General features: G+C 41.4%; 1 protein-coding gene across 3 annotated transcripts in view; it reads left to right on the forward strand.

Moving 5' to 3' along the window:
• The first annotated feature begins 2,653 nt into the window (after nucleotides 1-2,653).
• The window catches only part of FUOM (fucose mutarotase), a 213,538-nt gene continuing 202,639 nt past the window's right edge, over nucleotides 2,654-13,552 (forward strand). Inside the window, exon 1 of one of the 3 annotated variants that reach the window (XM_078773786.1) lies at nucleotides 2,654-2,761. Coding sequence is in view for 1 of the 3 variants with exons in the window: in XM_078773785.1 (XP_078629911.1) it covers nucleotides 2,677-2,761 (85 nt within the window). In the remaining 2 variants the exon portion in view is untranslated. The remainder of the gene's footprint in view (nucleotides 2,762-13,552) is intronic. The other 2 variants (XM_078773785.1, XR_013622791.1) reach the window with 2 other exon arrangements.

Consider the following 13,552-nt stretch of genomic DNA (forward strand, 5'->3'; position numbering starts at 1 on the left):
TGGTCGTCCACTCCGCTTTCTGTCGAGTACACTTCCTGTCTGAAATTCCTTTTTACGGCGTAGCCCATCGGGCAAAGCCGTCTAGACAGTGCTTGTCCGTCTGTGTGTATTTATATATGTATGTATGTATGTATGTATGTATGTATATATGTATGTATGTATGTATGTATGTATGTATGTATGTATGTATGTATGTATGTATGTATGTATGTCCCCTCAAACGTATACCGTACAGAGCTGAGAATCTGGTCACATGACAGGGTGATTGATGTGATTACATCTGATGTTATTACGGCGATGCGGCTGCTGACTCTCCACACACCGCCATTTTGATTTATATGCCGAACATATCGTCGAACCCGTCATATATCACAATCGCCATGCTCTACCTTTACGTTGTTCATTCAGTGTGAAACACAAACAAATCGATTGTTAAAATAACCATCAAATATCGAAAGCATCGGCGTTACGGCTCCTCCAACAATACGGTACGTACAGGCCTTAGGCGTTATGACTCACCATCCGCTTCACACAAATTAAACCCAGTGGTATCGTTTCAGTTGTATCGTTTTCGTAATAATAATAATATTATAGTAAATATAACTATAATGCTTTAATCCCAATGTCCTGAATGGAAAGTTGATGGATTGAAGCGATGTAACCGCGGAAGTAAGGAATTCACCTCAGTTTTTAAAAAATAATATAATTTTCATAATAATAACGTTATAGTAAATCGAATTTTAACACTAATCCCTTTGTAGTGACTGCAACGTTACTGAAGTTTAAATATATATCTTAAATATATATATATATATATATATATATATACATATATATATATATATACACAAAGAATTAAGTTAAGCACCCCCCCCCCGTTTTTTTACAACCTCGCACATTACAAGTTTGTTGTCGTCAAAACAGTGTAATATACCCATGATATTGCTATATTTTCTGGAGAAGTGATATTATGGTCACATAAAAACATAACAATCATGCCGTTTTCAATATTTTATTCTGAATAATTTAAGGTGAAATTTTTTGGGAATTTTAGGCATATTTTCACCTCAATTTAAGTATGGAGCTATAGGTCCATCACGGACAGTGTGGATGACGTTTATGTTTTCTAACGTACAGTCATTGTTCTGAGAAGACCTCTAGCGATCTTTGCATCAATAACGTGTGTAGGACCCACGTGATCGGATCACTGACTCAACCCTACGTCTCATAGACCCTGTAAGCCGTCGTATGCGTTGCTGTGGCAGGTTGTTCCATTCCCGATGTAATGCACGTTCCAATTCATCCAGATTGGCTATTGGAGGGACCATCTTCGCAATTTGTCGTCCCAACATGTCCCAAACGTGCTCGAGGGGGTTCAACCTGCCACAGCAACGCATACGGCGGCTTACAGGGTCTATGAGACGTAGGGTTGAGTCAGTGATCCGATCACGTGGGTCCTACACACGTTATTGACGCAAAGATCGCTAGAGGTCTTCTCAGAACAATGACTGTACGTTAGAAAACATAAACGTCATCCACACTGTCCGTGATGGACCTATAGCTCCATACTTAAATTGAGGTGAAAATATGCCTAAAATTCCCAAAAAATTTCACCTTAAATTATTCAGAATAAAATATTGAAAACGGCATGATTGTTATGTTTTTATGTGACCATAATATCACTTCTCCGGAAAATATAGCAATATCATGGGTATATTACACTGTTTTGACGACAACAAACTTGTAATGTGCGAGGTTGTAAAAAAACGGGGGGGGTGCTTAACTTAATTCTTTGTGTATATATGTACGTATATATATATATATATATATATATATATATATATATATATATATATATATATATATATATATATATATATATATATATATATATATTTATACATATTAAAGTAGCGGCAGTTTTGTGTCCGGCCGTCATGCTACGTCATTACGTATATGATGTCATTACGGCGTAAACACCCGCTCACTTTGAGAGTGGCAGGAAAGTTCATCCCTCTTTGGGGTATATAGATTACAGTCAATCTATGGTCGGGTCTCAAGAACATTGGGTGTGTGTTCATTTACCAAGTTTCTTGTGGAGAGATCGCCAAGTGGTTAAAGCATTCGAGCAAGCACTCCATTCAAAACCCTAAAGGAACGGCTGGCTTGGCAAGAGCGAGATAGCTGCTTGGTAAATGAGCACACCTCCAAACCCTTGTGGGGTATATAGATTACAGTAGATCTTCGCTCCGTTCTGTAAGTCAAACTTACCTCATGGATGTCGGCATTCCTCCAAATTTCTTCAATGTTTTCAACAGCATTAGCGACTGTTTAAAAAGCTCATCATGTGTGTTTGTGGTTTATAATATTTTACAAGCCTGGCTACACCACTGTTGGACTTTTGGTCCTTCCCCCTCTCTCCCCATCTTGTCTACCGCTCCCCTTATTTTTCGTGTTTTATGTGTCGGTTTGACTTTTTGTGTGATTAATGTTAGCTCTTTCACGAGGCTCGATTCTGTATACAAAAAAAAAAAAAAACTGTCCAGGACCTATGACTCACCCTGTGCATACATACATACATAGTCGCCATCAGAGGGAGCTCGACTGTTGGTTTTGTGCGGATTAGTAATGGTTATAACTATAAGTGTTTCGCAGTTCCGCGTGATCGAGGCTGCAATGGTCGTGTTAAAGGTTGTTCCGGCCATCGTATCCCCTGAGCTGTTGTTCGCGATTGGAAAGATGGATCACGGCGAGGAGATCGGTTGGTGATGGACCGATGCTTTCAGAAATAATCGTGTTTTCCTCACTTCCATGTTACCTGCAAGTCTCGTGTAAATTGTCGTTTTGGTCCAGAATAAGAAATGAAATGATGCATATATTTACCTGAACATTGACCAGTTTATGTTTAGAGACCGATGAAGATGATAAACTAAACGTTTAGTCCATTACTATGCTGTATTTACCTCTGATAGCCATGATTTATCCCACCAATAGGGTCGGCCCAAGCCTTTCACGACCTGGCTGTCCATCCCTGATGTTTGAACGTAATTTCGGCACGACTTTATAATGTGCTCAGGATGCCGGCAATAACTCGCCTACACTTCGTGAAGGACACCGTGAGATCTCTGACGTCCACCGACTAATGCCAGCAGAAGGAACACCCGGCTTAACGTCCATATATGATCAGAGCAGGCACACACATTTGATGTCTCACCTTATTTGCAAAAATCCAAGATGACAGTTCAAAGTCTCTCGGGTTGGCAATTGAATCCAGACGAGACATTTCAAAGCTAAATGCATGACCTCTGCACCATCCTGTCGGGCAAAACTAAGCAAACAGTGAGTGAACTTCAGAAAACAAACAAATGACAAGGAAACCGATCTGATCGTCATTGGTTTTCATCTCTTTTATTAAATCGCAAGTAAAAATAGTGAAAACTGCCTGTACCTGTACCTGTGTCTGTACCTGTACCTGTGTCTGTACCTGTACCTGTGTCTCTACCTGTACCTGTACCTGTGTCTGTACCTGTACCTGTGTCTGTACCTGTACCTGTGTCTCTACCTGTACCTGTGTCTGTACCTGTACCTGTGTCTCTACCTGTACCTGTGTCTCTACCTGTACCTGTGTCTCTACCTGTACCTGTGTCTCTACCTGTACCTGTACCTGTACCTGTATCTCTACATGTACCTGTGTCTCTACCTGTGTCTGTACCTGTGTCTATATTCTGTGTCAGGTGATGCATGGGGTCATGCTTGAGGTATAGGTGCAGTGACCATGCTTGAGCCCTGATACGATAGACTCAACGAATGGAGGAAAGCCGATACATCCACAGGTAAATAACACTGGGCAACAAAAAAATAATTTATTCTGCTACTAAGGGAAATGCAGGTGTTCTTGTCTAAATCTGGGCCGCTGATTTCAAATCTGTAGTCAGAAATCTAGCCAGCACGTCAGGTTTTCAAAATATGTATATGTATTAATGATACCCGGCATGCTATATTAGATACCGTAAAATGGGGTGAATAGGGACAGCAAGGTGAATAGGGACACAAACTGAAAAAAAGTTCGGAAACTTTTTTCGCTGAAAATTGATAACCATAGTGATTTGTTGATATTTGGGTTGAAAGTGTTCTCTTGTTTTAAAAAAAAGCAACTTATAGTCCCTATTAACCCCATATATGGGTTAAATAGGAATAAATATGATTTTTATGGCTGTCCCTATTCACCCCGTTTTACGGGTGAATCGGGACAGCCACTAATACAAAAAAATAATAATCAAGAAACAATCCTGAGTTTCCAACTTATTGCTAAATTGATAGATCAGATGGATGCACATAATATGCACCCATAATAATAATAATATAAACCACGGTGCCAATGAAAAAAAATATGGGATAAAAAGTTTCTTCAAACTGTCCCTATTTCTTGATTATTATTTTTTTGTATTAGTGACAGTCCCCTATTCACCCGTAAAACGGGATGAATAGGGACAGCCATAAAAATCCTATTTAACCCATATATGGGGTTTATAGGGACTATAAGTTGCTTTTTTTTTAAAACAAGAGAACACTTTCAACCCAAATATCAACAAATCACTATGGTTATCAATTTTCAGCGAAAAAGGTTTCCGAACTTTTTTTCAGTTTGTGTCCCTATTCACCCCATTTTACGGTACATTATTGTTGCAGATCGCCACATTGTACATCTAATATCAGTGCTTAGTAATTACTTTCACATCATATTTAGATAACAATGATTGATCTCCATGTATAATGTGTCGTATACAATCCAAGAACATAAACAAGTTGCAGAAAAAGAAGTTAATCAAACATGAGAACATGGTAATCTTAGGAAGGGTGTAAACTTGATTGGTAAATCTGCCACATTGTGAGTGATTCAGAAACAACACTTCAGGTTTACACTCTTCCTTGCAATATAGTCAGCGTAGGCCCCACCACTGTTCAGACATGTTCAGAAGTGCGTGAGACACTTGCTCTTGTGCTTGTGTGTGGAACCAGCAGTAATCACCCATCATGTTTGGGTTGAACCGGCCTTGACACCTCGTTTCCATGACCGAAATGTCTTGGTGGAACCTTTCGCCATGCTCATCGCTTACCTCACCCAGATTAGGTGGGAAGCAATCAAGATGAGAATGCAAGAAGTGCATTTTAAGAGACATCCCACAGCCCATTCGCTCATAGGCCTTTAGCATGCTGTCCACTAATTCAGCAAACTGTTCAGCTCTGTGGTTCCCAAGAAAGTTCTGCACAACAAACACAAATGCTTCCGATGCTGCAAACTCAAGTGGGTTCGGTTTATTTTTGAACTCGGGATCAGACATCAGTTCTCAGATCTGGGGCCCAAGGAAAATGCCTGCTTTGAGTTTAGCATCAGTTTTCTCTGCGCCAAACTTCTCTCTGAGATTGGAAGCCATTACCGTCGTGATCAAATGCCTTTGCAAAGTTTTTCATAAGGCCAAGTTTGATGTGAAGCGGTGGAAGGTAGACTTTTTGTGTGTTTACCAATGGCTTATGATGCACATTGTACCTGCCAACTATGTGTTCATGCCTTGCAGGCCAGTCTTTTACAACTTAATGATTGCTGTCTTTGTGGTTGTTCCAATGGCACAAGAAGCACATGTATTTTGTGTACCCCAGCTGCAGTCCTAGGAGGAGAGAAATCACTTTTAGATCACCGCAAATGTTCCATTTATGATCTGAGTAATTAATCACTTTTAGAGGATTTCCCTGGACTCGTATGTTTCCTTCATGTCGACAGCATGAGCTACAGGAACAGAAAGTTTTTTGTTACCATTGTGCAACAAAACAGCTTTGAGGCTCACTTTGCTGTAGGCTATGAAGAGGCTCGATTCATCAGACATATGTTTGTTTCCTAGCTCATGCATTAGGCCATTAACATCAGCACAGAAACAAACATCATTTTTAGTTCGTGGGCTGAGTAGGGTTTACATGCACCGCCCCCACAACTTAACTTCCCGGGTATGTCCATGTACCCCCCACCCTGGGGGTTAGGAAAAACCATGTTAACAGAAAAAAAACTCATTCCCAAGGTACCTCCCACGCATAATTTGATGTTACCCCCCCCCCACCCCCCCTGTGTCAGTGATTTCCGAAAATTAGGGGTAGGCGAAATTCAAATGGCCATAACTTATTACCTAGTCATCCTATGGTTGCATATGACCCCTCACAATGTTTGTCCTGGGACACTCTTTACAATGATATGTGTTATATGCAAATGAGGTCACTAATGAGGTCACCAGAGGTCAAACTATGACGTAATTTGGGGGTTGCCCAAAATCCATGACCTTGAAAGTTAAAAATGACCTGAGGTAGGCAAGAAATTGGTAAAGGAATGTTTTATTATGCCTTTTTGATAGTACATATATCAAGACAGTTTATGGAAAAAACAGCTTCGAAAAATTCCAAGTATTGACTGGTTGGCGGTCGTTTGAATTTAGAGGACGAATTCGAAAAATGACCAAAATTTGTTCTTTCAACCTCCAAAGCATCAATACTTGGTTTTGATGACAAAGATTTGCTAAATGGGTTCAAAGGTGGTATCATAACATAATATTCCAAAACTGGCTATAATCTGACATTCAAGGTCAGATTATCAAGGTCAAAGGTCAACTGGGTGCATAATTTTCTTTCAAGGAAATTCATTTGCCAGTTCGCAATAATCACAAGACCAACCAAAAAAATTATTACAGTTATTTAAGAAATTATGTCACCATTCAGATCCAAGTTACACCATTCCCCGAGTGAATTCTATGCCCCAAATAAAAGCTAACCTGTAAGATGTGACATTGATTGTGCACCTCAAGTTTTTGGCAATATGTCTTGGGTTGGAAGGGCCTGAACAGTGGGTGGCCAAGCCATTTGTTCTGTAGCTTCAAATTTGTCAAGGATATCGTTTCGCAAATTTCTAGCCGTTTCTCTGGACCTATCAACAGAACGAAGTGTGTATGTTGCTTTGACAGCAGTGCCTACATCACACTTGAGATTATACACCAGGTAAGATTTGAAACGTCCATCATCACTGATGGGACAGAAACCTAATGTGTCTTTGTACAGGTCACATTTCTCTAATTTGTTTTTCAGATTTTCCCCCATGTAACTTGGATTTGAATGGGGAGTTTTAGCTAGTTCAGATACATATATGTTTCTCAAGTCGGACAACCTGAGCACATCTTTCTCCTTTACAACCTTTTCATTTATCAGTTCACATATTCTATTGAATGATTGTTCATGTGCTTTCTCAAGTGAAGCTTGTTGCTCAATGTGTCCAGGATTGCTACTTCTCCACTTCTCAGGTCTCTGCATGTACTGACATCGACAACTCCGATGGTACATGGTCTCGCATGCAAAAAGGTCAAAACCGGATATGCGCAGAAGAAGTTTTGAGTCTTGTTTCTTTTCGGCCTCCCGAATAACTGCTTCACCACCTCCGCACTCAAATTTTGTAGTTGGTTCAGTTGTCCAAGCGCCACGTACTTTTATAGCCTTTTTCCCAACCTTGTTACAGAAGACACAGTCTGGTTGAAATAAGACATCATCTTTTTCGGTAGATGATCTTCGTGACTCCCGTCTTTTCCCCAAGTCAAGAGATTCGTTTGGCTGTGGAATTAACCGGTTCAAGTTAGACGTGAAGCGTTGGTAACAGTCCCTGTGATACCTGTGGTAAATGGAGTAGGTTGATGGAATCTGCCTGCAGACATCTTCCATTCGATTCCGGGATTCTAAAGGTTGAAATAACCGTTTTTCACTGATTTGCAAAAGTCTTTTTAACCTGGCATCTGGATCTTTCGAATTCTTGAGAAATATAAAGTCTTGGCACTTGGAGTCTTTCATGTGAATGATACAAACGTTTTCTATCGATTCTCTGGATGCCTGACCATCTTCAGCTTTACCCTTCTTTGCCGAGCCTACATCTTCCGAGTCTGCATGGTCTTTCTGGTCTTCAGACTTCCTGTTCCTCACAGGATACTCCATGCTACCTGAAAGAAATAGGTACATTGCAGTTTGCCTTCATGCATTATTTGGGCCATCCTCTAAATTCAAACGACTGCCAACCAGTCAATACTTGGAATTTTTCGAAGCTGTTTTTTCCATAAACTGTCTTGATATATGTACTATCAAAAAGGCATAATAAAGCATTCCTTTACCAATTTCTTGCCTACCTCAGGTCATTTTTAACTTTCAAGGTCATGGATTTTGGGCAACCCCCAAATTACGTCATAGTTTGACCTCTGGTGACCTCATTAGTGACCTCATTAGCATATAACACATATCATTCTAAAGAGTGTCCCAGGACAAACATTTTGAGGGGTCATATGCAACCATAGGATGACTAGGTAAAAAGTTATGGCCATTTGAATTTCGCCTACCCCTAATTTTTGGAAATCACCGACACAGGGGGGTAACATCAAAATATGCGTGGGAGGTACCTTGGGAATGAGTTTTTTTTCTGTTAACATGGTTTTTCCTAACCCCTATGGTGGGGGGTACATGGACATACCCGGGAAGTTAAGTTGTGGGGGGGGGGGGGGGGTGCATGTAAACCATACTCAGCCCACAGACTATTTCTATCTTTAAAAAAGGCAGCGAAGTTTGTGTGGCGATCACGGAAGTGGGAAATTTGGTTCTTTCCACGAGGAGATACCATTGCTGTAGCCTGGAGCCCAACACTTCAGCCTTCTCCTTTAACAATGACAGATCTCTCACCAGATTGTTTAATTCTTCTTGGCTTCTTTTCTTCAGACTCAGGTTCGTACAGTTCATCCATATCACCGATAGCATCGTCAGAGTTGTCATCGCTTTCATCTGTCCACCGACTGGTGGATCTGGCACAGGAGAATCCAAGTCATGGGGGACCGGCCTCAGAGCAGACTTACAATCTGGATTTACAATTTCTGACTTGATTTTCGTTGAGAAACCAGCAATATTTGTCATACAAAAGTAGCAGTCAGAGTGATGATTCATTGGCACAGCAAAAGGCATTCCCTTCCTTTTGCCACTCAACCACTGCGTAAGCTCGTAAGCCCCACACATGAGGTGCCCAGCTCTTGTCTTGGTCTCCAACTTTACATTCAAAATAATACTTGTAAGCAGCTTTCACCCTCTTGGTAAGGTTCTTGCGCTGGCTACGTGGAGTATATTTCCCACAGATATAACAAAAGTTATCAGGGTATTTCACACAGCCTCGCCTATTCATGATGCCTGTAGTAACATATGCCTAACCTGAAAATAGAAAGAAAGATATATTAGGTTATAACCTGAAAATATATTGATACTATTAGCATGATATGAATTCTAAACTTGATACATTCTTCAACTAGAAAGAGCAATCAGAGATTGCAGACCCTCACCAGGATGTTTTCAGTTGTTTTTAAGGCTTTTGTGTTAAAACAAATATGGCGGAAAAACCACGTGACCGATGACGTCATCATCATTTTTTTTTCTCCACCAATTTATCCATAGATTATGCTCAAGAAATTTCATCTTGATCGGATGAAGTTTTGTACTTGTCGAATTATGACGTCATAATGGAGGCACCTATGACATTATCATTAACAGATGTTATTCCACATGGAGAGTTCTTTACAATGAGCCATGTCTCAATTTTTCTATGCAGCGCTTTCAGAGATATAGAGGTGCAATTTTTTTCGGTTTTTCCAGGATGGCGGCCAAACCACGTGACCGATGACGTCATCATCATTTTTTGTCTCTGCCAATATATGACATCATAATTCATTATGACCTATGACGTCATAATTATCATTAAAAAATTATACAGGTGGAGTTGCACATATGGCGAAAATTTCCTGTCAGTCGGACCAACGGTTGCAGAAAAAATCATATTTATTCTGTGCGGACAAACAAACAAACAAACTGACTCAAATGCAATACCCTCTCTTCTGTCGAGGGTAAAAATATATACATTGCATTTAAACATTTTAGTATCAAGTTATTAACTCTCTTTCTTGAAACTCCAAATATATTTGTAATGTAACACATATATACATTTGTAATGTATATATGTGTGTGGGTGTATATGTGCGTGTATGTGTATATGTGTGTGTGGGTGTGCACGCACATGCATTCACATGCTATCAGAAGTAAATACGTTATCTAAGTTAGATAAATACGTTATTATCTAACTCAATATGTCGAAATGTCACAGACGTCCATGCCCGTGGCAATTCCCACCAGTAACCCCACTAGTTTTAGATAATACTGGTACGATTATAACACTGGACAACAAAGATTTTGCTACTAGGGTAGAAACCTGTTCTAGACTAAATAGAATATGCCATTTCTGAATCTAAAGTCAGAATTTTCTCAGCACGTCAGGATTTTGAGTTATACATATGGTCCAATTAGCTATACATATGGTAGCTTGCCCTGGTGGGTGATTTTGAGTGGTCATTAATTATTATTTTTTGTTTCAATTATAGCAATACAACTGTTGTAGAATATTATTTCTCATAAAAAGAGCTTTAAGAATCGACTTTAGAAGCCATTTTCCCCGCAATGCGGGGGTTGCCCTTTTTTTGGGCACAATGTCCCCTTTTTGAAGCAATGTTTTACAGCCGGATGCCCTTCCTGCCACCAACCCTGTTAGTCGCCTCTTGCGACACACAGGGAATTACCAGTGAACTGGTACTCAATTTGCCGACCTCGGAAGGAAGACAGGTTGAGTCAACCCCCCTGGCGTTAATTCAGCGATCGACCGGGATTCGAACCCAGGATCCTAGGATCCCAAGCCGGCACCCTAACCGCTAAGCCAACACCAGGTTACCGCACTATCGAGTGATTTTTTTTTTTTAACTCCAGAAAACGATCTTTTTTTTTTCAAAATGTTTTTTTTTTTTGCCTAAAACACCCACAGCCACTCGCTGATGAACCTCTGAAAGTTTGACGAAGATCCGTTCAGCTATCTCTGAGAAAAATGGCGACACACAGACAGACAGACATCTCTCTTATATCGTAGAAGATGAACACATCTTAAAACCTTGTTTTCTTTACTTGTACCTATATCTACCTGGCACGTTGCCGTCTGCTTACGTCTGCATCACTCATCCAGATAGCTGTACCCCACCGGCCACTCCATAAGCTCTCACCTTAGCCAACAATCTCATTTTAGACCGTGGGCCGAAGAAGCGAAATGTGTCTAGTTTTCTACTTTTGTGACCCACCTCTGGTGTGTAGCTGAAATTTTGCATATATTTAGTTTCAAAATCACTTATAAAGTATTCATAACTCGTCAGTGCAAAAATATGCACGTAATTTAGCTATGATAATTAGCAAAAATGATAGCGCCATCTTGTATCCATTATTATATAGCTGTGTATAACCGAATGGGAATTCAAAATATATTGTTACTGATCGCGGTTTAGGATGTTGTTTGCCGAGCGAAGGCTCCGCGACCGAACAGTTGTTCCCCGACTCACCCGATTCACCCAGAACTTTGGCCGTATCGCACCGCAGCTGCCCAATCTGGAAAAGACTAAAACGACGAAATGCAAAGAGGAAAAGGAATAAGACCTCGCGAGATCTCGCGAGATCTTGGAGACGGCGGCAGGGATTTTCGAAGCTCCACACGGTCTCTACGTTTTTCGAAGTTAAGTCTGTTCACAATTGTATTTTGTCGAAACTGTATTTATCTTTCGGTGTGTGAAGTTATTGTGTGCAACTTTGGTTGTTTCTCGGTGTTTATCTTTCATAAATTGATCGTCTGTTTGCCGTGTCGCGAGCAAGGCCTTGTACAGTGTGCACTGTACAACCTTGAGGCTTTGTTTTTCTCTCAGTGGTCCGTCGTTTGTGATCCAATAACTTTCGTTCTCTGTATTCCCAGGCTTTTCACCCATAGCCTACTTCCTTGTGTAAATCTCAACTCAAAAAAAAAACAAAAAAAAAAAAACATTTCCTTCTCTGTTCTCATTCGTTTATTCATTCTTATTCGTTCGTTCGTTCTTCGACCACGTGTTTCTCCCCCATTTCCCCAGATAGTTTTCACTCATTAACCTTCAATGTTTACACTTTCCCCTCAAGTTATGTATTCCGTCATATTTTATAACACCTTTTTCTTCTTCTTCTTTAAAAGGCTGCTTTCGACTTGCTCACCAAATCAATTCATCCCAAAAAAAATATCCATCTCCTATAGTGCCTTTGTTCTACATTCCCTAAACTCTCCTGCACTCCATCCTCCATCCAGCGTCCTTAAACGTATTTTTAACTCGAAGGTCACAAGAAACTCATTTTGCAATAAATGTTCGTTTCCCATAAATCGTACACTTTCAAAAATCCAATCTCACCCCTCCCCTCCAAATCTTCCCCATAACCCCTCCCCTCCAAATCTTCCCCATCACCCCTCCCCTCCAAATCTTCCCCATCAACCATCCCTTTCAAATCTCCCCCCTTGCCCCCTCCCTCCTAAACTACTCCCTCACCCCTCCCCGCCAAGACGCCCCCTCGCCCCTCCCCTCCTAGACTCCTGCCTCACCCCTCCCCTCCAAATCTCCCCCATATCCCATCCCTTTCAAATCCCTCCCCTTGTCCCTTCCCTCCCAAACTCCCCCCTCACCCCTCCCCTTCAAATCTCCCCACCCTCATTGCTTCTCAATTTCCCCCCGCTCACTCCCCCTCCTCAAAGCGTCCTCCCCGCTTCTTCCCCCTTCAAACTCTCACCTCCATCTCCCCCAACCTTCTGCCTCGCTCTTCCCCCTCCTCAAATAACACCTCATTGTGGCTCACCCAATCACCATCAAACCTTTTGTCCACCCCATCCTTCCCTTTCTCCGAGCTATTCTGAAATCTCTGACACACCTTCAACAGCTCTCCCTACCTCTTCCACCTCTTCCACATCTTACCCTACCCCTCCTCCCCCCTGTTCTGTATCTGATGCTCCCCCTTCCTCTTCATTAACGGTATGGACCTCAAACATCCGGGGCCTTCGTTCAAACTTAACTGATCTCTCCATACAGGTTGCTTCTGTCAAACCAGACGTGATCTGCTTAACAGAAACTTTCCTCCTTTATGATGTCTCTGATTCCATAGTATCTCTCCCGGGCTACTCCCTCCTCCGGTATGATAGACCTGAGCCTCGTCCTGGAGGCGGGGTTGCTATCTTTATCAAAAACTCTCTTCCTCACTCGCCCTGCACTGCACTCTCTCCACCTCACCCCCAGGAATACCTCTGGCTACGGCTTCCCCTTCGCTCCCACCTCTTGTTCATATGTGTGTTGTACCGTCCACCAAACAGTGATGACTCCATCTACATCTCGCTGTCTGATGATATGGACCAACTTCTATCTACTCATCCCAACTCTCTCTTCCTCATATGTGGTGATTTCAACTGTCATCATGCCAGTTGGCTGGGTGTGGGTACTTCTCTCACCAGCCATGGCTCCTCAGCAAAGGACTTCTGCGACTCACTGGGACTGACACAATCTGTCAATTTCCCGACCCGGATCTCAGTCAACGGAACATCTTCTCTTCTGGACTTGGTTATGACTAACTTCCCTGAAAA

The sequence above is a fragment of the Myxine glutinosa genome, chromosome 3 (assembly GCF_964187855.1).
Source record: "Myxine glutinosa chromosome 3, kmMyxGlut1.1, whole genome shotgun sequence".
Taxonomy (NCBI): domain Eukaryota; kingdom Metazoa; phylum Chordata; class Myxini; order Myxiniformes; family Myxinidae; genus Myxine; species Myxine glutinosa.